This window comes from Scylla paramamosain, chromosome 28, assembly GCF_035594125.1.
Source record: "Scylla paramamosain isolate STU-SP2022 chromosome 28, ASM3559412v1, whole genome shotgun sequence".
Taxonomy (NCBI): Eukaryota; Metazoa; Arthropoda; class Malacostraca; order Decapoda; family Portunidae; genus Scylla; species Scylla paramamosain.
Genome location: NC_087178.1, coordinates 2848603 through 2873885, shown reverse-complemented (window position 1 = coordinate 2873885; position 25283 = coordinate 2848603). Strand labels below are relative to the sequence as shown.

At 36.8% G+C, this 25283-nt stretch overlaps 3 protein-coding genes across 7 annotated transcripts in view; 2 read left to right on the top strand and 1 right to left on the bottom strand.

Annotated features, from left to right (window-relative positions):
* The first annotated feature begins 99 nt into the window (after nucleotides 1–99).
* On the top strand, nucleotides 100–6805 carry LOC135114708 (large ribosomal subunit protein mL39-like). Its single transcript, XM_064030645.1, is given in 10 exon segments — nucleotides 100–373; nucleotides 2924–3118; nucleotides 3718–3740; nucleotides 3742–3834; nucleotides 4236–4359; nucleotides 4764–4825; nucleotides 5003–5162; nucleotides 5730–5902; nucleotides 6311–6358; nucleotides 6645–6805. Coding segments are annotated over 10 exon segments (996 nt in total). The 5' UTR covers nucleotides 100–321; the 3' UTR covers nucleotides 6711–6805.
* Nucleotides 6802–11516, bottom strand: LOC135114707 (uncharacterized). Its single transcript, XM_064030644.1, has 6 exons — nucleotides 11056–11516; nucleotides 10514–10762; nucleotides 9828–9956; nucleotides 8848–8967; nucleotides 8568–8765; nucleotides 6802–7124 (listed from the first exon to the last, which is right to left on the bottom strand). Exons 1-6 carry the CDS (start codon nucleotides 11125–11127, stop codon nucleotides 6894–6896), a joined length of 999 nt encoding a protein of 332 aa, XP_063886714.1. The 5' UTR covers nucleotides 11128–11516; the 3' UTR covers nucleotides 6802–6893.
* A 487-nt stretch (nucleotides 11517–12003) lies between these two features.
* The window catches only part of LOC135114705 (TBC1 domain family member 15-like), a 21337-nt gene continuing 8057 nt past the window's right edge, over nucleotides 12004–25283 (top strand). Inside the window, exons 1-13 of one of the 5 annotated variants that reach the window (XM_064030639.1) lie at nucleotides 12004–12146; nucleotides 14571–14657; nucleotides 14781–14892; nucleotides 15059–15135; nucleotides 16088–16212; nucleotides 16359–16588; nucleotides 18387–18488; nucleotides 18697–18848; nucleotides 18999–19197; nucleotides 19642–19859; nucleotides 21664–21851; nucleotides 23781–23907; nucleotides 24320–24487. In XM_064030639.1, coding sequence (XP_063886709.1) covers nucleotides 12036–12146; nucleotides 14571–14657; nucleotides 14781–14892; nucleotides 15059–15135; nucleotides 16088–16212; nucleotides 16359–16588; nucleotides 18387–18488; nucleotides 18697–18848; nucleotides 18999–19197; nucleotides 19642–19859; nucleotides 21664–21851; nucleotides 23781–23907; nucleotides 24320–24487 — 1896 coding nt within the window. In that variant the 5' untranslated portion in view covers nucleotides 12004–12035. Of the gene's footprint in view, nucleotides 12147–12968; nucleotides 13187–13372; nucleotides 13439–14570; nucleotides 14658–14780; nucleotides 14893–15058; nucleotides 15136–16087; nucleotides 16213–16358; nucleotides 16589–18386; nucleotides 18489–18696; nucleotides 18849–18998; nucleotides 19198–19641; nucleotides 19860–21663; nucleotides 21852–23780; nucleotides 23908–24319; nucleotides 24488–25283 lie in introns of those variants that run through there. The other 4 variants (XM_064030642.1, XM_064030643.1, XM_064030640.1 and 1 more) reach the window with 4 other exon arrangements.

Below are 25283 nucleotides of genomic sequence, written 5' to 3'. Positions count from 1 at the left end.
AATTAATGAATATGAACGAGTAATCACAGAAATAAGGCACCACGTGGAAATGGTAACTGAGTAAAAGGATGGAACAAGGATTATACGGTCCTTGGGATAAAATGTGCAGTTAGCCGAACTCTCCAGCAAGGCTCAAGCTTACAAATGTAAACACCGGTGAGCGGAGAGGCAAAGATTTGTTAATATTTTGCCGCCAGTGAAAGATAAAGGAAGACAAAGCTTGAATAGCAGTGGAGAAGGACATACTCTGAGTGTTTTGTGTGTGTGTGTGTGGAGGGCGAGAAACTTAAGGAGGAAAGAGGATAATTGGGCCATCTCATCATGTTGACCTCCAGGGTGGCTGCTGCCTTGCCCCGCCTCCTGCCGTGCACACGTGGGTAGTGTTTGTATTTTCTTTGTGACATCTGACTCATTGCACACAAACTGTGAACTAGTTATTACTGAAATAACCTTAGCGTTTTCATCCGAATGTTAACTTAGTTTAGGTTTACCAGATTAATTCTATTCATAAATTTCACTGCTGATCTCTTGACTGTGTGAATCATAATTTGAAAAGAAAAAACGTATTTTGCCCAGAAATAAATAGCCATAAAATTAGTAGTCTAAGATAATTTCAACAATCCCTGTTTAAATATATTGATTCTCGTTACTTTAACAGTTAAAGTCCAAAAATGATGTTGCAGAAATTATTTCCCAAGTTGTATGGTTTCATATATTAATAACTGGTGAAAAAATATGCCACAGTAAAATAAAACCGACATTTTTTAGAATAATACTACTATGGATAATTACCTGGCCTCCTTTCTTGGCCTTATTTTTCATCTCTCTTCCACACCTTCATGGCCATTCTTACAAACCTGGAAAACTAATATATAGATATTTTTTTCAGCAAATAGTATCATCCAGGTACCACATTCTTACCTGCATCAACATGTAGGTCTTGTCATTCTGATTATATTGATAGTTGACCAAAGTCAGCAGATTAAAAGAAATAATCATTATATTGAATTTTGAAAGTTGAGAAAGCAAGGGCTTCAGATCTACAGATTGAGAACTTCCCTAGGTTAAGTTTAATTTGATTTTAGAGAAAACCTTATTATTTGCCCATTAACCCTCTCACTCACCATAAGTCGTGTAAGTTTTCTTTCCAATACCTATCCTGTTTGCAGGCATTTGTGGCCTCTCTACACATCTTGTAAAACTTTGATTTAGAAGCAGTTTTCTTTCCTTTGAAACTCATAAATAGGTGTTTACTATATATAACTAAATTCACAAGGAAATTATCTTTATGATGTTCACATAAAAAAAAAATAATAATCCAATTAATTTTTCCCTCAAAAATACACAAAACAAAACAAACAAAAAAAAAAATGTTCTCAGGCTCATAGCTTTGAACTTTTTCACTGACCATTCTGTGCACTACACATCACCTAAACTGTCTTTTCATGAGCTTTACAATGGTACTATTGTCTTTGTGATAAGTCAATTAGATCCCAAGAAAATAAAGGAAAACTGAAATCAGCATTCATCTCAAATTACATGCAGGCAGCCTGAAACTGACAAATTATATCCAACAGTCAACCTATTCTGGGAAGCATTAGCGTTGCCAATTTATTACTCTTGTGAAACTTACACTCATCTTTGACTTACCATGCACTTACACAAGAAACTTTATTTTTAAATGATTTAAACAAGTTTTTTGACACACTTGTGCATTGGTGCAGTTTTGCATGAAGACATTTTGATGCACATGTGCATCCAGTGCATGAATGGGTCAAAAGATTGTTAGGTGACAGAAAAATTATATACTGGAGTTCATGAGAGGTGCAGCAAGTGACAGGTTCAGTGGTCCCTGGTCAAGCCTGTTGTTTCAGGTCAGGTTCAGGTGAATGTTGGGAAGCAAGTGGCTTAGCTTTGGTACTTGCCTTTTCCTCATGTCAGTTCTTGTTTTTCTTCCTAATTCTCTTGTTATGTTCTTTTCTCTGATTTTCCATAATTAATGTATATTCTTGTTTTATTTTGGATAAGAAAAAAGACTAAATAGATATTTTGCTGAAAAAAAAAAAAATTATATTCATTTTAAACACATCATATAGATTCATCTTGAAATTATGAGGATGTAGTTTTCTGAAAATTTACCAGACTCAAATAAAATTAGAAAGAAAGAAAGGATCTAATATGAAATGGCTAGTTGTTGTTCACAAATACAATACTTTTTCTTGTATGGATCTCTTAACTTGGAGTATTTTAAATCTTTTATGGATATATCATTCACAAATTGACAGTGCTGATACCAGTATCTCAGTTCATTTCATTGATGTTCTATGCTTGTCTAATATTTACCAACATTTCAGGCATTATACTGATTTGATTGCATTCATTTTGTGACCCCAAAGAAATGTAATACTGTAGCTATATAGTACTTTTATTGTCAGTAAGATTTGTAATATAGCAAATAAAAAAAGAAGTCTTAAGGTAATAGCACCTCTATGCATTTCTTTGTATGCTTTCATTTAAACACAAGAACATTAGATGGCTTTCCATTCATCTGGTAAAGTCTCATAAGTTCTCTTTGCTCACCACAAAGCAGTAAACAAACTCAGATTCATCATGTTTTGCAATGTGATGACAGCTGATGAAATATACCAGCATCCTGTCTACTGGATAAAATTAGTTTTACTGTATTTTCTGACAAATAACTGTTTTCTGTGAAAGATTTTTTTTTTTTTAAATATTACATTATACAATACATATAATGAATCAACACTGTGGAGGCAGGGTGTAATGAATTTCATAATTTTTAATAATCTGGCAGCCCTTATTTTTTACTGTACTATGTCAAACAGCTCTTTTTTTTTTCTTATGTGAAAATTATACAAGAATTTGAATATCTTTATTATTATTTTTCACTCTACTCATACAGGCCCATACCACAAAAAAGCACTCACCAACACAGCTGTAAAGCAGAAGCGCTCTCAGCTGTTCACTCAGGAAGCACAGCGGCAGGCTGCTCTCATCACAGACATAGAAAAGATTGAAGTGCAGTATGATGGCCAGCCAGAGAACTGCACCCTTATCATGAACAAGGGCATGTCCACACCATATAACTGTGCCCAGCGTGAGTGTTGGCCAGCTTTGTAACCTGTGTTAGTTTTAGGTATCTGCATACATTACTAACATACATTACTGAAGACCTTGTCATGTAGGAGCTAGCCATTCCTATATTGTATAAATTATTAACAGTATCTCATAGAACAAGAGCAAAACTATAAGGGATGTTCCATATGTTGAATTAATATTATGTCAGTGGATTTTGAGATGGTATAGTGAAAATAGTTCAGTATTAACTGAGGTATTTTTTATTTGTTTATTTATTTATTTATTTATATTTTTATTTATTTATTTTATTTATTTATTTATTTATTTATTTATTTATTTTTTTTTTTTTTTTTGTACTGAATGGATGTATAATGAACTTTCCATGTATTTTCTTTGACTAAACACAAAAGGTTTTACCCTGTCTTTACAAATATTGCTTCTTATATAATGCTAATGATTTTTTTTTTTTTTTATAAGGGGTTCTTTAAAATACTTTAAAGGCCTTACCTTTGATCCTTTGTCTATCATTACTGAGCCTGTGTCATTATAAGTCACTGTCTCTGTGCACTTGCACAGAGTTACATTCAACTGCTGCACTGATGCATATAATTCCCACAGACATAAACCAAATGATGATGGAAAAGGTCCGTGTTAGCAGAAGTAGATGGTCAGGTATGGGACATGCACCGGCCCCTGGAGGACAATTGTACCCTTCGCTTCCTCCATTTCAGACAGGTGAGGAAAATGGGGAGATAGAAGTTTATGAACTCCTCAGTTCTCCCTATAAAGTAAGAAGGACATAGAAGACAAAAAATTAGATGAAAATTTATCTTGTATCTCTCTCTCTCTCTCTCTCTCTCTCTCTCTCTCTCTCTCTCTCTCTCTCTCTCTCTCTCTCTCTCTCTCTCTCTCTCTCTCTCTCTCTCTCTCTCTCTCTCTCTCTCTCTCTCTCTCTCTCATCTAGTGGATTAAGGGAAATTATATCAGAAATATCATGTTTAGATGCACAAATGAGTTATTACTGTGGTTTCTTGTTATGTGCATGTATTCATTGGTATGATTATACAGTCTTGTAATACTTTAATTTTTTTTTTTTTGTCAGCAGCCTGTAGTAAGCTTTGTGTTTCTTGTTTCAGTCTGACCCTTACTATGCCAACAAGGCCTTCTGGCGCTCAGCATCAGTGATGCTGGGGGCAGTGCTGGAGTCATCTTTCAAGGACAATCTCTATGTAGAACTCTGCTCTTACCCCTCACCAAATGGTACTGTTTACTGACCAAAGAAGTCTTTTTTATTGACATTCAACTTGCTTCACCATCAGATTATTTCATGCAGTCAGTCATTGTGATGTATCTCATTAAACATAAAAGAAGATGTAATTGGTCATTAAGTTTTTCTAATTAATATCAGTAATCATTGTGGTTGTCATAAAATTTCCTTAGATGGTAATAAACATTTTTATTATCAAATATTTTTTAGTATTTCAATATTTTGTTTGATATACAATTCTTATGTATCATCTGAAAACAAAAGTATCTAAAAAGTTTGTAATATTCAGATCTAAAAACAGAACCCTTTTTATAGTCATTCAGAAAATTAGTACATATTTTCTTCAATGTTCAAATTTCATAAGCTTCTACTGTAATAATCCCTGTTAATTTTTCAGTGCGGAGTGGTAGCTTTGTCTATGATGTTGATCTGAAGATTCCAGAGTGGGAACCCTCCAAGGTAAATCTCTTTCATGGACTTTCCCTACTTGAGAATTATGATCAGAACTCATATTTTAGAAATTCATTAATTAACTTCCATGTTTCTCTATGTGATCTTTTCATAGTGAATTTCAGTTGTACTTTTTTCTTCATATTAGTTCACTTGTGAAAGATATATGTTTACTTAACTTTCCAGGAAGAATTAAGGACATTATCAGGAGAGATGGTGAAGCTATCCCTGGCTGCTCACCGCTTTGAAAGGCTGGAAGTTGATGCCAGTGTGGCTCTCAAGATGTTTGCAGACAACCGGTTTAAGACTCAGCAGATCCCTCAGATGGCAGCACAGAGCACCTCAGGTAGCAGGCTGCAAGGAAGAGTCAACATAGCTTTAATTTGTTTCACCCTATTAATATCTGATGTTTGTTCTTAAAGCACTGTCACACAAGCAAATTCCTCAGCTATGTCAAGGTTCACATAAGCAATCCCAGCACTAGCATTAAAAAGATGTTGTTAGCAAAGACCGAGACTAAGGTATCCATGGTATCAATACAATTTAAATGTTTATTTATCTTCTGCTGCTATCCTGAATCATCAGTTTATTGCATATGCTTGGATTAAGCAAACTTTTTGTTTGCTGCTATTATTAATTTTGGTCTAGCTATGGCCTTGGCCTTAGACCAAGGAAAAACATTGTGGTGGATGACTGTACTGTAGATACATTTGTCTGCAGCCACACAACTTTTGTGGTCCAACACAGACTATAAATAACACGGCTGTTTTGCAGTGACTTTTAGGGAGTGTCAACCAGTCTTGAGAAAGTCTGTGCAAACCAAGATTGTAGTAGTTAAATTCTAAAGTGATAGGAGGTTTGAGTGAGTCCAGTGAAGAAAAGAGATTGGTATCACATATCTGTCTTGTTACAGGGAACACTGTGGTGGTGTACAGGATTGGGGACTTTGTGGAGGTGAGCCGTGGCCCAATGATGGCGGGCACAAGTCACTTGGGAAAAGTGTCTATAGTAGCTGTCCATCCCATTGAGACCAATGAAGCTCAGCTGTTCAGAGTACAAGGAGTGGCTCTCCCTAGGGGATTCTTGGTAAAGTGTTAATGTGAAGCTATGGCCTGTCCCTACTCCACCCCCTCTCTCTCTCTCTCTCTCTCTCTCTCTCTCTCTCTCTCTCTCTCTCTCTCTCTCTCTCTCTCTCTCTCTCTCTCTCTCTCTCTCTCCCTCTCCCTCTCTCTCTCTCTCTCTCTCTCTCTCTCTCTCTCTCTCTCTCTCTCTCTCTCTCTCTCTCTCTCCCTCTCTCTCTCCCAATCTCTGCATCTCCTTCTCTCTCTCTCTCTCTCTCTCTCTCTCTCTCTCTCTCTCTCTCTTACCAAAACTAAAGAATCTCCTTCTCTCCCTTAAACTCACTCATCAAAGATTTATGACATGGATCATAAAGAATCAGTCATATGATATACTGAAATCATCTCTGCTTTAACAAACCTTTTCTTTTTTCAGTTGAACCATTTTGCATATGGAGTGTTGGAGAAGAGAGCTCAGCAAATGGTATGTGCTAAACTTATATCCAAGAATACTTTTGTAATACTTTTACCATTGTCTTGAGTTCCAAGTATTTATTCATCCTTCCTTTAAATCTTTCTTTCATAAATGCAAGTATTTTTGTGATGTTTCCTGACAGTGAGACTTCCCTCATAGTGTAAATTTTCTTTTGCTTCTCATGTAAGTTTCAGTAGTGCTTTACTCCTTCCATTGATCATTAATTTGTAAGAGAAAATATTTAATCTTTCCACTTACACTGCAGTTGATAATTCTCATTGTTTTTTCTTTCCAGAACTCTGGTCGATTACCACTTAATATTTCATCCACTGAGCCCCAGACACAAGCCTCCACTTTGTAGTTAGATTGCTGTACATATGTCTCTCCAATCAAGTGCAGATAATTATGTGATTATTTTACCTCTCTATAAGCTGTACAAATAAAAAGATGAATATACTTTAGTTTTTCATTTACTTTTATATTTATTTTTATTGCTACATCAGGCCATTCATATGGATAAAATTGTATCTATTGAATGCTGTACCTAGAAAACCCCATTCTTGACAAAAATATAGTCCCCTATGTTGTCCTTATCAATGTGGTAGTCATAGAGGCGATATCCACGAGCCACCACACCCTCAACAAACTTGGTGTCCTTGCCCTTAACATCCCCATGATGCTCCACCAACAGGACAGAGATTTCCATCGAGCTCCATGGAAAAGTGTCCAGAATTCTTTGCTCTGCCCCCTCTACATCCAGAGAGAACAAATCCACCTGTGATAAAGAAATGTGCTGTGAGTTTCCTCTGAAGAAATACTTAGTTTCATATTTCAAATAAAAAATAAATAAATGCCATGGTGGCATGTACCTACATAAATGTCCTTATCATTTCTCTACTCTTCATAATAAGCTCTCAGATATTTTGAAGTAGTAATAGCTCATCATCATCACCATCATATTGAAAGCCTCCATATATGTGTTAGATATATCACGCTTGTTCACTTGTTGGTGGCTTGTCAGACTGTACATTAAGTCTCAAGCAGGGTTCCAAAACATGTCAGAATCTATCTTTGTTTGGATGTTCATATGGGAACTTTGCCATCTATATTTTTACTTTCATTGACTCTAACATCATCTCTACACTCCCACACCAGTCTACCTCACATCACTGGGATGCTTTTATATTTAACAAACTCCCATCCTCTCTGTCAGCTTGCCATTTGTGATCCTCCTTCTTTCAGATACTGTTCAGTGATACATTACACATCCATCTAACCCTTCAATCTGTCCATTTTAACCTGCTAGTATTGTCTTCTTAAGTTCTCACACTGGCCATGACAGGTGTTCATTGGATCTCTGAGATAACCCTTTCAATTTTGATTGTGGGAACATTTCCTTGACTTTCCCAGCTACATTATGGCCTCATTGTTACAACACTAGAATTACAGTAATTTTGAACCTCACCACTATATAAACATTTGTGTCAACTGCGGAAATCACATATCATAAACATTAATTCCATCAATAAAATCAGTCAGCCAAAAGCCATACCAGTAGGCAACATCCATAATAGAATGCCCATAATATGATCTCACAATACAGTAGCTGGCTGTCTCACTAGTAAACAGCTGAGTGGCACAAGAACATTATGTGAACAGCAATCCTAGATATTAACTCTCGCTCTATTGTTAACTGGGCCTCAGTGCTCCAGAACCAAAGGCGTCGATCATCAGCTACCACCTCATACCTCGGCTAAACATAAAGGCTGCCAAGTTATTTATCACAAAAATACCATCGCCCACATCATGGCTCATGGGCATCCAGGCAAGCTAGTGGTTTATGTCAAAAAGGGGGAGGGGGTGGGCATCATTATGTGAACATTCAACAACCCCAAAAAGCATTCAGATAAAAGTTACCTCAGCTTTCAGACAGCTAAAACAGTCTTTTTTGCTGTTTGCACATGGCCGCGCACATTGAGTGATTATGTACAGTTTCTCTCATAATTGCTGTTGTAACATCTAAATTCAATTACGCTTATTTTATCTTAATTAGATATTTTTATTTTATTTATTACTATTATCATTTATTTATCTTTATTGTTATTTTACTATCGTTATTATTATTATTATTATTATTATTATTATTATTATTATTATCATTATTATTATTATTATTATTATTATCATTTATTTCCATGATGTGTAACGTTTACGTTACCTTCGTAATATTGAGAGCCCGCAGATAAGACACCAAGGGGAAGCACTGCACTGTAGCGTAGCTTGAGTCATACACCCTGCCCTGGTACTGTTGGTCTGGACCGCCCGCCTCCATCAGGAAAGAACTGCCTCGTATCACCCATAAAGCTTGTGTAGTCGCAGCGTTTGCACGCGTGTCCACCAGCTGAAGAACCATCTCCTGAGATACAAAACACAGGTCAGTCATGTGGTAATTTTTATAACTGGAAGTCAAGACGCAGTGCATTCAAGCAGCCAGTTACCTTGGGGTATGGAGTGATGGCCAAACAAGTGTTGGAGGACCAGGCACGCCTGTTCTTCTTCAGCAGGTGTTTGAAGGCATTAGGGTTAGGCTCCACCAACAGCCCCGTCCATCCATATACCTGCATCACCACATCATTTGCTGGCAACAGAATTCAGAATACGAGCACACACACGTAACTCTCATCTCTATGCTATTTGATTTACATTTCCGTCTATTTCTGTTCTGAGGTATTTTAGTGATGTTCTCCCACCTATCTTTTTCCTGCATTTTAAATAGTCACGATGTCATTATCATCACTATTTTTCATTATGTGCGGTTAGTTTCACGACATTGCAACTATTGCTTTGGCAGCCGCCGCTTAAAGTGCTTGAAGTATGTACTTCACCTCCACCATCTACTTCAAACCAGCTTTTCTCATCGTGTCATTAAATTATGCTGATCATATACCTACAGTTAATTAAAGGAAAATTGCTGTATAATCACATCCATCACCAACCTTATTTTTTTTTATTTATTTACTTATTTACTTATTTATTTATTTATTTATTTTATTTATTTATTTATTTTTATTTTATTTATTTATTTATTTTTTTACTTTAACACTTCCATTTAAAATTGATAATTTACATCTGACATTCCATCCCTTTGCCCGCAAAGGTTTGTGTGAGCGGGGAAATCCCTGTCCAAACTAAATATTTATGCCAAACATTGACGCCTGAGTATTATCTAGGCATGCCATTATCATATAGCAATTGTAGTTATGTGTTATCAGTGCACAAACTGAAGTGGCCAGTGTCTGTTCGTTCGGCGTTATAGATACTTGCACACACAAGTACTGATGAATCAGTCGCTATCTTGTTCAATACGATGATGGGGCAAGATTTCATTATCATAGTAAATGAGAAAGCAAAAAGTCAGAGGAAAAGTTTCATTAATCTGAATGGACCCTAATACAGATGAGAACACGCCCCACCGAACCTTCTCTAGGTGGAGTGTATTGGAGAGATACTCGCCGTCCAACGCCCCGGCCTCCACAAAAAATCCCGGGGGCCGCTTAGCAAGAAGACGAACTATCCTCTCGTGCAAGAACTTCCACGACTCCATATCCTGTGTGCGAAATATTTCCTCGTTAGGAGAGTAGCATCCGTATCTTCTTACCAGAGTGTAGAAGGGAGCTTAGATGACAAAAAAAAAAAAAAAATGCCGATTATCGCTACACTAATGATCACTGAGCTACACTAAATGAGCGACCCATACTAAGAAGGGAAAAGACCAGATGACAGAAAAATAATGAAGACAATATAATAGTCTTTACCACCAATTACTGTTCGTAATTAGAGCGCGTCATTAGTGGGGAGAAATTACATTTACATCCTCCCAAGGTTATAAACGCTATTTCTAATATATAAGGAAGCTCTCAGTTGACTAACCATCGAGCGGCAGAGTTAATTTCTTCAGTCTTTCTTTCTTATGTAGCATATTTAGTACAATTGCGTTGACTATAAAGCACTTGATACATGCGTAAGACATTTTTAATTTACACATGTTCTTAAAAGCATTGCGAGGATCAATCATTATTATTATTTTTTTCATTTATTTATTTATTTTTATTTATTTATTTTTTTTACTTTTTAGTATGTAGTGTTAAATATAAGTAACTTTACCTTGTAGTTGAGTCTGTTGGTGTAGGTATCAAGGTTGTAAGGCTTGGTGCTGGGTGGGTGGAGATGGTCCTTCACCGCCTCAATTACCCTCGAATCCTTACCGTCTACTGGGCCTCGCAAACGCTCCTTCCAGCAGCCACCTGTCACGCCCAGGTGCAACTCCCGTGCTCCGTGCACCGCCCCGAGGCCTACGTGCACCTCCCCAGCTTCCCGTACCACGTGCATGCTTCTTAAACTGTACGCAATCGCCTGTGAAGAAGATACACTATTAAAGGAATGGCGATATGCAAAACGAATAGGTACAACGAATCGCCCGTGTAGCTGCTGCTAACCCAAAAAATAATGGCGTGAGTTGATGTTATTACATTAAAAGAAAGAGTGGATTAAAAGAAAAGCAAGGATTGTTGTTAGCAGAGAGGAAGACTTGCATGACTTTTGATCAGGAATTCCATCGAACAATTAACTTAAAATAGGAGTACCTATCCTTGGAACTGGAGCAACTGAAACATGAATACTTTTGGAAGTGGAGCAACTTGACTCACCCCAAAGAAGATCAGTGCATATACAATGACCTTCTTCACTAGAGCTTTGTACTTCCGTTGTAAGAAAGGCATGTCATCCGGTCAGTCATATACTAGTTGCTCTCAAGAAGGCTCGTTGCAGTAAGTCACCATTCACCACTCGTGTTTGCGCCATATATCAAACGCAAAAGGAGTTTCTTACGCTGCAACGTCAGTAGAGGGACAAGGAGTCATATCACGGAAGGAGAGGATTGAGCGGGCCGCGCGCCAGCTCACCACTGTAGTTATTCCGGCATCTTTTCCTCCAAGGCCGAACGTTTTTCCTTCTGCAGTTTACATCTTCCAAGGCCTCCATACTTCACATAGCCTGGTTTTTTCTCTTCCGTTAGTAACGCGCTCAAGGACATGGTGATAACAGGGAAAATAATTAACTAATGTGTGTGTGTGTGTGTGTGTGTGTGTGTGTGTGTGAGTGTGTGTATGTGTGTGTGGATATTTAGAAAATAATGCTCTCTCTCTCTCTCTCTCTCTCTCTCTCTCTCTCTCTCTCTCTCTCTCTCTCTCTCTCTCTCTCTCTCTTGTTTGTGAATCAGGAAAAAGAGTCGCCCACTCACCGTCACGAGGTCGCAAGCTTCGCAGTGACGTCACTCGCCCTCGTGCCGCCACCCTCTCAGTGCTTATTTCCACATATTCTACTTCTCTGCAATCTTGTGTTGCATCAGGTTTGGTTGTATAGCTGTAACTTATTGATCTTCATAATCATAACAAAAACATTGTATGCTGCTTGCTATTTCTCGAGGAAATGCATGAAAAATCTGTTATTGTAGCGCTATCCACAAACTATGCACTTGTAGGTAATGGATTATCGTATCACAACTCACATGATGCAGCGGTGTCAATGGGAATATTATGATGGGGTAGACACATGACACGTTCAGGAACATTCAGCAGAAGTCGCCTAGACAGGGTTGAAAAAGGGTCCGTAAAATTCAGATTCTAACATGTGCCTTGTTATCCGAAGAAGACACCACGACAAATGGGTCTGGAGGGTACAATATCAAGCACCCAATTCCCTGGCAGTTCTTCCTCTCCCCACCGATTACCTGTACCTAGTGAGTGTGTTTTCAATCATTATGGGTCTATTACTTTGTCCTGTAAAAGAGCCTTCATTCGGCTGTTCAGTAAAGGCTGTCATGTGACGGAAGAACTATTAAAAGTTGTGTTGGTCTTAATTACTGGCATTAAATATAATTCCACGTGTGTGCCGGATCATGTTAAGTATCCACTACCTATTTAATCATACTGTACATATTTATTTATTTTTCATTTTTTATTTTTTATTATATATATATATATATATATATATATATATATATATATATATATATATATATATATATATATATATATATATATATATATATATATATATATATATATATATATATATATATATATATATATATATATATATATATATATATATTTTTTTTTTTTTTTTTTTTTTTTTTTTTTTTTTTTCTGATGCAACACTGACCATGTTGATTCTCAAATAGGAAAATTCTAGCTTTCTGCGAAGGTCGACGAGAAGTGCCATTGCTTACTTTTTAGCGTTGCATGTATTTGGATTACAATAAAATTTTATTTAGATCTTTTCTTGTGAATTCTTTCGTTTTCAACAATTCATATATCCTGTTATTAATTCCCTTCCTTCTTTCCATATACCTGCTATAAGTTTTTTTTTTTCTCTCTCTCCCTCTCTCTCTCTCTCTCTCTCTCTCTCTCTCTCTCTCTCTCTCTCTCTCTCTCTCTCTCTCTCTCTCAATCTTATGATATTCTGTTTTACGTTTCCCTATCACCCCGCTCCCCGTTCTGTTACTTTCTTAATCTGACAGTTACCACTTAATTTATATTCCACTCATAATTTTTCGGCCTGCGCGGGTCGGCAAGCTCTCGGCCAATCAGCGAGGGGAGGGAAATGTGCTGGGCCGCGATTGGTCTGGGCCACAGTTAGTCATCACCTGTTGGGAAGTAAACAAAGATGGGCGAAGTTCTCGTGAGTCTCAGTGATAGAATGAAATATACTAAGAACTGAGCGTGTAGAGAATATACTTCAGCTGTCAGCAGTATTCGGGTTCACTCTCCCATCATGGTGAGGTTTAGGATGAGGAGTGGGAGAGGCGTGGGAATGTGTGAGGTGCAAAGTGAGGGGTGACATTGCTCCCTGCGTCGTAGTTCAGCTGTTGTCACTACCTCTTGATAGTCACGAGGGTGTAAGTGCTGCTCCTGGTGAAGTGCACAGTGTTGTGGTGCGTGTGTTTGGAGTGCAGGGGTGAGTGGTGTGTGAAGTGCTGGCATGGCCCGTGCTGAGTGTGGCACAGCGGAGGTAAAAAGTAGGACTGAGGTGGGTGTGACATTGAGTGTACATTTAAGGGTCAGGAAAGTCAAGACTGGCCCTGACGAGTGATGTTTATCGTTGAACTTTTGAGGAGTTTTAATTCTAGAAGTGATAAGTCAAATTGTTGCCCGAGAGTGTATTGTAATATGTATATCTTCGGTGGTCAATTATTACGAGGGTTTTAATTTATTGGAATGATTCCCATCTTATTTAAAATTATCATAAAGGATGCATGGATAATTAAAAAAAAAAGTTGACAAGGATGTAGACCTGCTTTCCTTATGATTATTTTGGAAATAACTAAGCACAGAATGAGTATCAAATTAGCCAGTGAGGGACACAACATATTTTGTTTGTATTTGGTTTAAAGAAATAACTAAGGTCAGAATGAGTATCAAATTTGCCAGTGGGGGATACAACATATTTTGTTTGTGTTTGGTTTAAAGAACTCTAGTGATATTGTATGTTAGTAGAGGGAGGATGGGTTTTACATCGTGCTATTAGGTTAAAAAGTTTTATGAGCCATATCCTGATCAGCATATATATATATATATATATATATATATATATATATATATATATATATATAGATATAGATAACGTGTGTGTGTGTGTGTGTGTGTTAATAGGTACATTTAATGAATTTTGAAGTAAATATAATAAGATCTGTCCTTGTGGGAGAGCAGAGATTCTTTACCTGACAAACAATATAGTTCTTGGTTTTAAAGATAAAATTATAGAGTTAGTAAGGATAAGTAGGATTTGGATAGGATCTGGTAAATTTTTAGGTTTACATCATAATCCACCTAACCTAGCTGGGGGGCTGTGCTGCCGTGTCCCACCTCCAGGGATACTAATTTAACCTAACCAAGCCAGAGGGTTGCAGAGGGTTGCACCTTCCTCAACCCCTCTCAGGGATACTAATCTAATCTATCATACTGGATCAGGTCTAGGGAATTTTTTTGGGGAAATGGCCACGTCTGTTTTGAAAACTATGGATTTCCCATGGAAACTCAAAGAGATAAAGTTTCTTAGAATCCAGTAACGTATACGAAAATCATTTTCCCAATTTTGTAAAGTGTGATGGTGTAAATCTAAAATAATACCTTTAATTCTCACTTGTGGGGCTTCCTAACAGTTAGTGTACGAGCAGGATGAAGTGTACACTATTCCCACCTCACCAGATGAACTCAAAGTTGGGGGTCGACTACGGATCATAGAAAAGGTGAGTTTTCTGTCATTTAGTGTAGATGTGTGACTACCAGATTTGCTAATAATATTGTAATTTGGATGTCTGCCTTGTGATGTGGTACTTTCAACTATTCTTGTTTATGTCTTCCTCCCACAGCCTCACGGAGTGGTTGTGGAGTGGCGGTGTGCAGATGATGAAGCTTCCACAGACAGTGATTGGGCAGTGATCAACTCTGCTGCCGTCACTTTCACACACCATAATATATCAGGTTAGTAGTGCATTGCATGGCTGTATTTTGATCAATTGGTGAAAGATACTCACTTCACAGGTGCCTTGTTAAGTGTACAACTATAAAGGATTACTTAACAGATCTCATAGTGTATTAGCTTATTATATGCATTGTATTAATCCATTGCTATGATTTTGCTTTATAGATTCTGTTGAAATCTCCACACCAAGGCGAAATGTGCGCCCGATTTCCATAGAACTCATTGACCTTCGGAGTTACCGGGTGAGTATCCTGTTTTGTTGTTTTGGAGATCAGCTGAACATAGTTATAAAAAAATACTAGTGATAAAAATAGCATTTATACTGAAGATTAATTGAAAGTGTTTAACCTCTGTAGTGTTGTTCACCTAGTTCTTGTTATATGCAGACTCTTATTGTGCAGTTTCACATTCATCCAATGATGCTAAATGTGTCAGGTATTCTAACTAATGTAAGCAAGAATAATTAATATGCGAACTGCTCAACTGGGTTTTGGGGCCTTGGGAGAAAAATGGGTGTTTGTGATGTGGGTTGGTGAACAACTTGTTGACAAAACATTTGAGTTGAAGATTCAGGTGATATGGAATGGAGAGAAGTTTCAGTTGGGCTTCACTGTAGATGGTGTACCTTAGCCAAGGATGTTTGCAGCTTTTCTTTTCTGTTCTTTTTCTGGGTTGTTCATCTAACTGTGATATGAGCCAGTCTCAAACATCAAGGTTTTGAGTTTTGGTGATGTTGTTGGTATGGTCAGCAAGATGAAAGCTATGGACAAGTCAGTGTTGTATTGTGTGTATATTGGTGCACTGTTCATGCCAACACTGGCCTCCCATGCACTGTTATGCTTCATTTTTTTTTTTCTATTCTTATATATCCTGTCTTTCCATATTATACTATTGTAATATGGCATTATTGGTGTGTTCTGTTGTTGTTTTAGTGCATTGTTATTGAGAAAAAGTGCTGAGATTAACATTTGGGGTGGTCAAAATTAAGTCATGGAACATATCCCCATATAATTAATGTGAAGATAGGTTAACGCTATGCAAATTCTCACTGTACAAAGGTTTTGCAGAATGTAATTCCACATATAATGAGAACTAGGTGTATAAAGCATGTTTTTCAGTGCTCTGAGGAATATTGCAGAAAACAGCATGAGGACCGTTTGCATTATTCCATTCTGTCTCCTATCCCCTGTCCAGTTAGGGCAAGATGGATCACTGGTGTTGATTCAGCGGGATGGGACCACTCACCCAGCATTGGCCTTTCACTCAGGATCGGTCTTGTGCTTTGTGGAAGTGTTACTCAGATATGTGGCTGTGAAAAAGTGAGTGGAGATGAAACATAGTGGCAGAAAGAAATGGGAATGACTGATATGTAGCAAGTGCATAAAAAGTGAAAAATATTTGTCTGTTTATTTGTCAGTCATACACTGTGGTAATCCACTTGTTCATTCTTCCATGTTATCACCAGGTCTGAGAAAGACAGCAACTTGTTTCTGGTAAGTGACAAGAAGCAGGCAGCCCAGGATGAAGAGCTACTAGCCATGAACCTTGTGCCATCACGCCAAGGCCCAGGTGCAGCAGGGGGAGCACACAGCCTTCCCACCACACACCAGCGGGTTTGGGGCTTCTTTAACAACTTCAAGCGTGACCCATACACAGCTACTGCCGGTGCTCTCTCAAAGTTCTACGATGCTGTCTGTAAGTTGGTGTCTGAATAAGTACCAAAACCCCTTTTCTGTTTAGTTTTTGTACTTGTATATTTATTTATTTATTTATCTACTTTTTATTAACTTAGGATTGCATTCATCCCTGTGATATGTTGTTTGAGATGTAAATGGATATCAAGCATCTTCTGAAAGATAACTGGAGATGGACAAGGACAAAGGATTATCACCCTTAAAAGAAAAGGAATATATATATATATATATATATATATATATATATATATATATATATATATATATATATATATATATATATATATATATATATATATATATATATATATATATATATATATATATATATATATATAAAGAGGCAACATTTCAAAAGATCTATTTAATTTTGTTGAAATCTGTCTTATCTATCTACATCTGATGTCACTTCCAAAGAATTCTCCTCAGGAAATAGCCATGAGAGAAAATCTCCAATTATTGTTGTCTTTGTATTCCCTCTTTTCACAGTCTCTTGTGTATGTATGTGTATATATATATATATATATATATATATATATATATATATATATATATATATATATATATATATATATATATATATATATATATATATATATATATATATATTCTCTAGTCATCTCATTTTATGTCATTCTATCTATGTGGCCAAGACACCTTACTTTGCTTTCATTTATCCTCTTGACCATGCCACTCTTAATTTTTTCACCTTTACATGATATACCAAATTTTTCATGTACACTATTATACTTGCACTGTCCATTGCTCAGACTGCTTAGGTCCTATACCTATGTCTTCCATTCCACATACAAGCCTCACTAGCATGTGTGATTGTATAATTATTCTATCACAGAGTCCCTTCTCTTTCATCTCCATGCTTACTGTCATTTTAGTCTGTCAATAAAAATGTAAATGTAAATCTACAGGTTTATTGTCCTTTTATGGAGAAACCTGTTCAACAGGAATAGTAATGTGAATGATAAATCACAAATTGTTCATAATTTATACAAATAATATTAAATGAAAAGTGGTTTGCAGCAAATGGCAGCATCTTGGAGAATTGTCATAAACTGCATGAGGAGCATCAATGACATGAAGAATGTGAAGTAGTTATCTAAGTATGACAGTCTTTCATTAAAGCCATAGAAATTGAAAGATGTTGCAAGATACCAGAAAATTAAATTTTCTAATTTTGAAATCACATTTATAAAAAGAAATAGGAAAAAAAAAACATAAAAAGAAATAGAACTAAGACATTAAACCTAATATTTTTCACAACCCATTTGCACCAGATTGATAGCAGTTAACAGTAGTAATTGTTTCTAAATGTGAGATAAAACCCCTGAATTTCATTGTTATACAAAATTCATGTTCATTGTTTTTATGGATATGAGGCAAGAGTGGGAAAACAGTGTTATAATGACATGGATACTATTCAAAACAAGATTTTTTAATGATCAAGATAGAAAGAGAATTATGAAACTTGAATTTTTTTTTTGTTACATAATGCATATATACCCAGTTCTGATGGATTTAACAGTCCCTTTGGTAGTATTGATTATCTTTCCATTAAGTGAAGAAGGAACTATAAATGCACTGTCCAGTCAAACTGATGGGATATGAAAGTTCTTTGTAACAGTTACCTTACCCTGTAATCTTATTGCTGATGAACAGTACGGGAATAATATGAAACTGGTATGTGAATGAGAATAATAAAAAAAAACATATCTTGTAAGTCATAGTTATAATAGAAATATTTTTGTGCAACTGATGTTTAATTTAAAATTTTTCACTTACAGTGTACACTGGAGTGGAGGATTATGTGAGAGATTCAGAGAGCAGAGAAGATGATGTAGCAGAAATCTTCCACAGTCTTAATGGCTTTGAGGATCTTGAGCCTGGTAGGCATTTGCTTAAATTTTCTCTTCCTACAAAAAAAATAGTTAAGATTTATTGAGTTTTATTGTTATACGCTATATAAGTATTCATTAGAAGTTTCTCATAAAGTGGTAAAATGAGTTTGCTTATGATTCCTCCCAAAATTTTGTCTAAGTAGGTTGGAATTAAACATTGAGGCATTTTAACCATGTACATGTGTGATGCCAACAGGGTTTGAGCTGTTGACAAAGAAGAGGTTTCTGAATGAGAGGCCTCAGGTGGAGCGGCTCTCCCCAATGACTCATAGTGAATTCCAGGAGTATGTAGATGATGATGGCAGGGTGCTGGAAGTGGACCAACTGAAGCAGCGCATCTTTAGAGGGGTGAGTGAGTGGAGGGAGGGTATTATAGACAGTACTTGACTTGAATTAATTAGGATGCTTTGCCCTTATTTAATACAATAAACAGGTCTTTTTAGCTCTGGGAAAGAGAACTTTGTAGCCAGAAGAACTGACCATCATTCCACTCTTTAGGGTATCCACCCCAATCTGAGGCGAGAGCTGTGGTGTTACCTTTTGGGGCACTATGTGTGGAACCAGACATACATCCAGCGGGAAGATAGGAAGCGGGAACGAGAGAATCTGTACTACATCATGAAGCAGCAATGGAAGACTGTCACTGAGGACCAGGAAAGTCGTTTTGGTGGCTTCAGAGACCGTCGAAGCCTCATAGGTAGGGAAATTGTAACAGTGTGAAAGGCTATTGAGTGTGTAGAAGATTTATTGTTGAAAGCTCTGTTCTCAGTCTTAATTGTTCTCTTGGCTTTTTTTTTTTACTTTTGTTTGATTTTTATATAAGGACCTTAGAGAAAGATTTCAATATGTTTCATAGGACATTAGATTTGCAGTTATTTACTTTCATGTTTCCTATTATGCTATTTTTTCTGTTACATCATGATTCAGAATCTTCACCAGATTGAGAAAATAACAGGCTTAACCTGCCATGAACCACCATTCTTGTATCATGTGAATTATCCTCCTTAGAAAACGGTAGCCAAGACTAGGCACATATGCATGCATACATACATTAACATTCAGATTTCCTCCTATCTCAGGCTTTAGTTAATAGAATTATCTTTTACCTTTAACACACCTATTTCCACCATCACTCCAACAGAAAAGGATGTCAATCGCACTGACCGCAACCATCCATTCTTCGAGGGTGAACACAACCCCAATGTGACTCTCTTACACGACATTCTCATGACCTTCGTGATGTACAACTTTGATCTGGGATATGTGCAAGGGATGAGTGATCTTCTGGCTCCAATCCTGTATGTGACGCAAGATGAGGCCACAGCATTTTGGTGCTTTGTTGGCTACATGGACATGGTGGTAAGTGGGGCAATGGAGAGGAGAGGAAAAGACAAAGAAGGCTATGGTTGAATGAATGGAAGATATTGTGAAAGTGTGGATGAAATATAGAGACAGGAGTAGTAAAAAAAAAGAGAGAATGTTGAAGGAAGTGCTCTGAAATATAAGAATAAAGAATGAAGACTTAGTTATGAAAAGAAAGAGGAATTAAATGGAGGAAAGTAACCTGAGGAAGGGGAGTAATCAATCTTTAGAAAATCATTAAGAAATGGTAAGGGCTCCATAACAAACCTTGATGTATTATTATTTGTATACTTATTTGTATACTTATCTTCCATTTCTTGCCTTTATCTAAAATCTACCTTCTCTTCTGATTTTGTTAACTTTTATCTCTTCATTGTGTCCTTCACTCCCTCCTATCCCTTTTGCATACTCGTCCCTTTTCCATCCCTTTTTTCTTCTTCAATTATGGTCTGGCACAAAGTTTTCGTGTCCAAACTACCCTCCTATGGCTTCTATCCTTCTCTCTGTAACTTCATCTCAAGTTTCCTTTCTGACCATTCTATTGCTGCTGTGGTAGATGGTCACTGTTCTTCTCCTAAAGCTATTAAGAGTGGTGTTCCTCAGGGTTCTGTCCTGTCACCCACTCTCTTCTTATTATTCATCAATGACCTTCTAAACCAAATTTCTTATCCTATCCACTTCTACGCTGATGATACCACCCTGCACTTTTCCACATCTTTTCATAGACATCCAATACTTCAGGAAGTAAACATTTCACGCAGGGAAGCCACAGAACGCCTGACTTCTGATCTTTCAAAAATTTCTGATTGGGGCAGGGCAAACTTGGTATTGTCCAATGGCTCAAAAACTCAATTCCTCCATCTATCAACTCAACACAACCTTCTAGACAACTGTCCCCTCTTCTTCAGTGACACTCAATTGTCCCCCTCTTCTACACTGAATATCTTCGGTCTGTCCTTTACTTATAATCTGAACTGGAAACTTCACATCTCATCTCTAGCTAAAACAGCTTCAATGAAGTTAGGTGTTCTGAGATGTCTCAACCAGTTTTTCTCACCCCTCCCTGCTGCTAACTCTGTACAAGAGCCTTGTACAAGAGCCTTATCTGTCCATGTATAGTGTATGCTTCACATGTCTGGAGGGGGGGGTTCCACTCATGCCACTCTTCTAGACAGGGTGGAATCAAAAGCTTTTTGTCTCATCAACTCTTCTCCTTTGACTGTCTTCAGCCTCTCTCATCACTGCATTGTTGCATCTCTAGCTGTCTTCTCCTGCTGTCTTCTGATCTTGCTAACTGCATGCCTCCCTTCCTCCCATGGCCTCGCTGCACAAGATTTTCTTCTTTCTCTCACCCCTATTCTGTCCATCTCTCTAATGCAAGAGTTAGCCAGTATTCTCAGTCATTCATCCCTTTCTCTGGTAAACTCTGGAACTCCCTGCTTTTGTATTTCCACCTTCCTATGACTTGAATTTCTTCAAGAGGGAGGTTTCAAGACACTTATCCTTCAATTTTAGACTACCACTTTGGACCCTTTTATGGGACTAGCATCTGAGTGGACCTTTTTTTTTTTTTCCCTTGGCCAGTGTCCCTCCTACATAAAAAAAATGTTCTCAATCATCTGTCTGTTGTTAGCTCACTTCAATCATTCTCTCTCTCTCTCTCTCTCTCTCTCTCTCTCTCTCTCTCTCTCTCTCTCTCTCTCTCTCTCTCTCTCTCTCTCTCTCTCTCTCTCTCTCTCTCTCTCTCTCTGTCCTGTTGCAAATTATTATCCTTCATCATTTTAATTTCTGCCTCCCTCAGTATCGGAACTTTGACATGGACCAGTCAGGGATGAAGCAGCAACTGAAGGATATGCACCAGATTGTCAGGCTAGTTGACCCAGAGCTCATGTCTTACCTGGAGGTGCGGGACTCAGCCAACTTTTATTTCTGCTTCCGCTGGCTCCTTGTTCGCTTCAAAAGGGAACTCAGCTATGCCAATACACTCAGGTAATGCAAGTGTCCCAGCTGGTGTTATCTTTTTGTTTAATATATGCTTAATATCTGTATACATAAAATATATATATATATATATATATATATATATATATATATATATATATATATATATATATATATATATATATATATATATATATATATATATATATATATATATATATATATATATATATATATATATATATATATATATATAATATGTGTGTGTGTGTGTGTGTGTGTGTGTGTGTGTGTGTGTGTGTGTGTGTGTGTGTGTTAAGTGGAACCTCAGTTTTTGTGATTAATCTGTTAGAAGAAGTCTGATGAAAACTGGATGTACGAAAACTGAAGCAACATTTCCCATAAGAAATAATAAATCCAATTGACCTGTTCCAGATACCAAAGTGTTAACACATAATACATTTTATAGGGAGTGACTATAGTTTTACATACAAAAAACAATGAGAAATAAATATAAATGACTAGTGAAATGGATAAATGAACACCTAACATCGCTTTTACCTTTATTGAAGACTCTTGTTGGTGTATGAAACTGATTATTGATGCAGACTTCTCGCACATCCTGGTGAGATCAGCCATGCATACACCATTTTCGTACTTTGCTACGAGTTCTTTCTTGAATTCTGACATATTTTTCGTCTTCTTTATCAGAGGATTGGCACTCAGAACTTTCTTTGGCCCCATGGTGGCTTAATTGAGTTGCACTCAATAAACAAGCACAAAAAACAATGGATTATCCAAAATGTTTTGGATGAACACATGGGGTGATGCTCACTCAATGAGAAACAAAGGCAGAAATGCCAACACACTCAGGTAATGCAAGTGTCCCAGCTGGTGCAAGCGTCACGCAGGCAGGCAGATGAGTTTGATACAGACCATTTTCAACTGTACAGAAACTGAGCAGATGTACGAAAACTGGGACAAAAATTTTGACGTAAAAAGTCGTGGAAAACCTAATCATATGAAAACTAGGGCATATGAAAACTGAGGTTTGACTGTATATATATATATATATATATATATATATATATATATATATATATATATATATATATATATATATATATATATATATATATATGCTTCCTGATGCAAATACATATTGTTTGAATATGTTGAAAATAAATGGGAAATTTTAAATAAAATGCCACAAAACTATATGCAGTTACATGTGTGAATGTGAATAAAAAAATAATTCATTAAGAAAAAATGTTGATTTAGGAAAAGTAAAGAAAATGTTTGGTGAGTTGCATAACGATTCTTGCTTTTTTTTTTTCTGTGGGTGGTGTCCATCATAATTAGGAAGTGGCTTTTATATATATATATATATATATATATATATATATATATATATATATATATATATATATATATATATATATATATATATATATATATATATATATATATATGTATATAGTTCAAGAAATGGAATGTTGAGGTTCAAAAGTCAGTATTTATTTACTTCCATTGATCTGGAATTTGAATAGTCTTCAGTGGCTGCATTTCTGTAGAAATGCATAACAGAAATGACTGTATGTATGTTGAAAATCTGCAAATTATTGGTGTGTTCCTTTAAACAAACTCCTGACCTCCTTATGGTGATATGTCCCCTTGAAAACACTCCCCACCCCTTATGGCCTTGTTCAAATAAGAAAAAAAAAAATCTGTGTTCATGTATTATACAAAACATCCTAATAAAATAAAAGAAAACAATATTGATGAATATTATGGTGTGACCAGGAGGAAGGTCAAAAGTTGGAAATGTGAAAAAATAAATATGAACTTGCCAGATAATCCATGAAGTTTGTGTGTGTGTGTGTGTGTGTGTGTGTGTGTGTGTGTGTGTGTGTGTGTGTGTGTGTGTGTCGTGAAGTAGTTGGTATATATGCTAATAGTAAGATGTAATGTTTGCAGGTTGTGGGAGGTGCTGTGGACAGGCCATCCCTGCCCGAACTTCCACCTACTTGTAGCTGTGGCTCTCCTGGACACAGAGAAGGACACTATTATGGAGAACAAGTTTGGCTTCACAGAGATTCTCAAGGTATGAGTCAGTGACTCTCATGATGTTTAGTGTACACTGCTTATGTTTTCTCAAAAGTGTGTGACTTCTTGGAAAATAAATAAAGAGGTAATTTTTTGCTCCGTTAGATTATTGAAAATAAAGGCATTATGTTCCACAAGTATCACAAATTTCAGAAAATATACCATATCTTGTTGCCTCATATATACTGTCTCATGAAGACGATACTTTTATTATTTAAAAAGGAAATTATAAGAGAACTAGTTTTTAATTGTTTTACAATTGTATACATAATATCTTTATTCCTAGAACAAAACATTAACTCTTAAACTGTAATATATAAGGAACTTGTCAAAATGTTGTACATTACAGGTGAACATAATCTGGTAAATATTCACACACAGGTAACAGCATTTGTTTTCCCTTCACACAGCACATCAATGACATTTCCCTTCGCATTGATATTGATGGAACTCTGAAGAAGGCTGAGGCAATATACCTTCAAGTCCGGTCATCACCTTGTGTGCCAGACTCAGTAAGGACAGTGCTCAACCTCCCAGCACAGGAACCCCGGCCTTCCCCCCCATGGCCTCCCCAGAAGGTGAAGTGATCTGTTCCCCCTCCCTCCACCCTTCACATCTGGTGTGCCTCTACTACATCTTGTCCCTATTTTTTCCTCACCAGTGTGTCACAGCCTTTTTCCCCACTATTGGCTCCTCCACATCCTTTTCCTATCAGTCACAAGGATGCCTTTGTTCCTTGGAGAGTCCTTTAGGCAGTGATGTTCAGCAGGAAAGTGTGGTCAAGCACAAGCCATTGTATTTTCTTCATTCTGTGTTTGAAAAAGGAAAAATTAAAGATCTCAAAGCCATGAAAATTTTCCACCAACAAAGCTTGCTATTAGCCTCACTTACACAGAAACTGGTTGTCACTGCCTCTGGATTATCCAAATTACTTTTATGCCTTGACAATTTGTGTAGCTGGCATTTTTTAACCAGAGGAATTCCTATTACTGTGGTGAATATTTGGAAAGTTTTGTGTTAGAATATGATGGAATATTGTTAAAATATTTCATATTAGTTTATCTTTGACAAGTTACACAGATAGCTTATATTTTAGGAACCTTTATGCAATTTTAAAATTTTTTAAATATAAAATGAGGGATATATGAAGTATTTTTTGATGATATTTTAAGTTTGGAGGTGCTTTGATTGCTGTGACACAAGGGGCTGACTGGTGGTGGTGATGCTGGTGGTAGTGAGTTGAGTGGTGTGTGAGGGTGTGCTCTGCATATAACATTACATGCTTGGGTAACAGGAGACATATAACATCCCCCATAAAAGGGTACAACAAACTTACCTGGCAAAAACAGGCATAAAAAGTTTGTAGGCTTGTGT

What these genes read in the sequence shown, in the direction of transcription:
- LOC135114707 (XM_064030644.1), bottom strand. Translation starts at nt 11,127, where the DNA reads ATGCCTTTCTTACAACGGAAGTACAAAGCTCTAGTGAAGAAGGTCATT. An exon ending in ATACACTCCACCTAGAGAAG is followed by an intron (nt 8,968 to 9,827) that starts GTTCGGTGGGGC and finishes GTGGTGATGCAG; the next exon opens with GTATATGGATGGACGGGGCT. An exon ending in GGGCTCTCAATATTACGAAG is followed by an intron (nt 7,125 to 8,567) that starts GTAACGTAAACG and finishes TCTTTATCACAG; the next exon opens with GTGGATTTGTTCTCTCTGGA.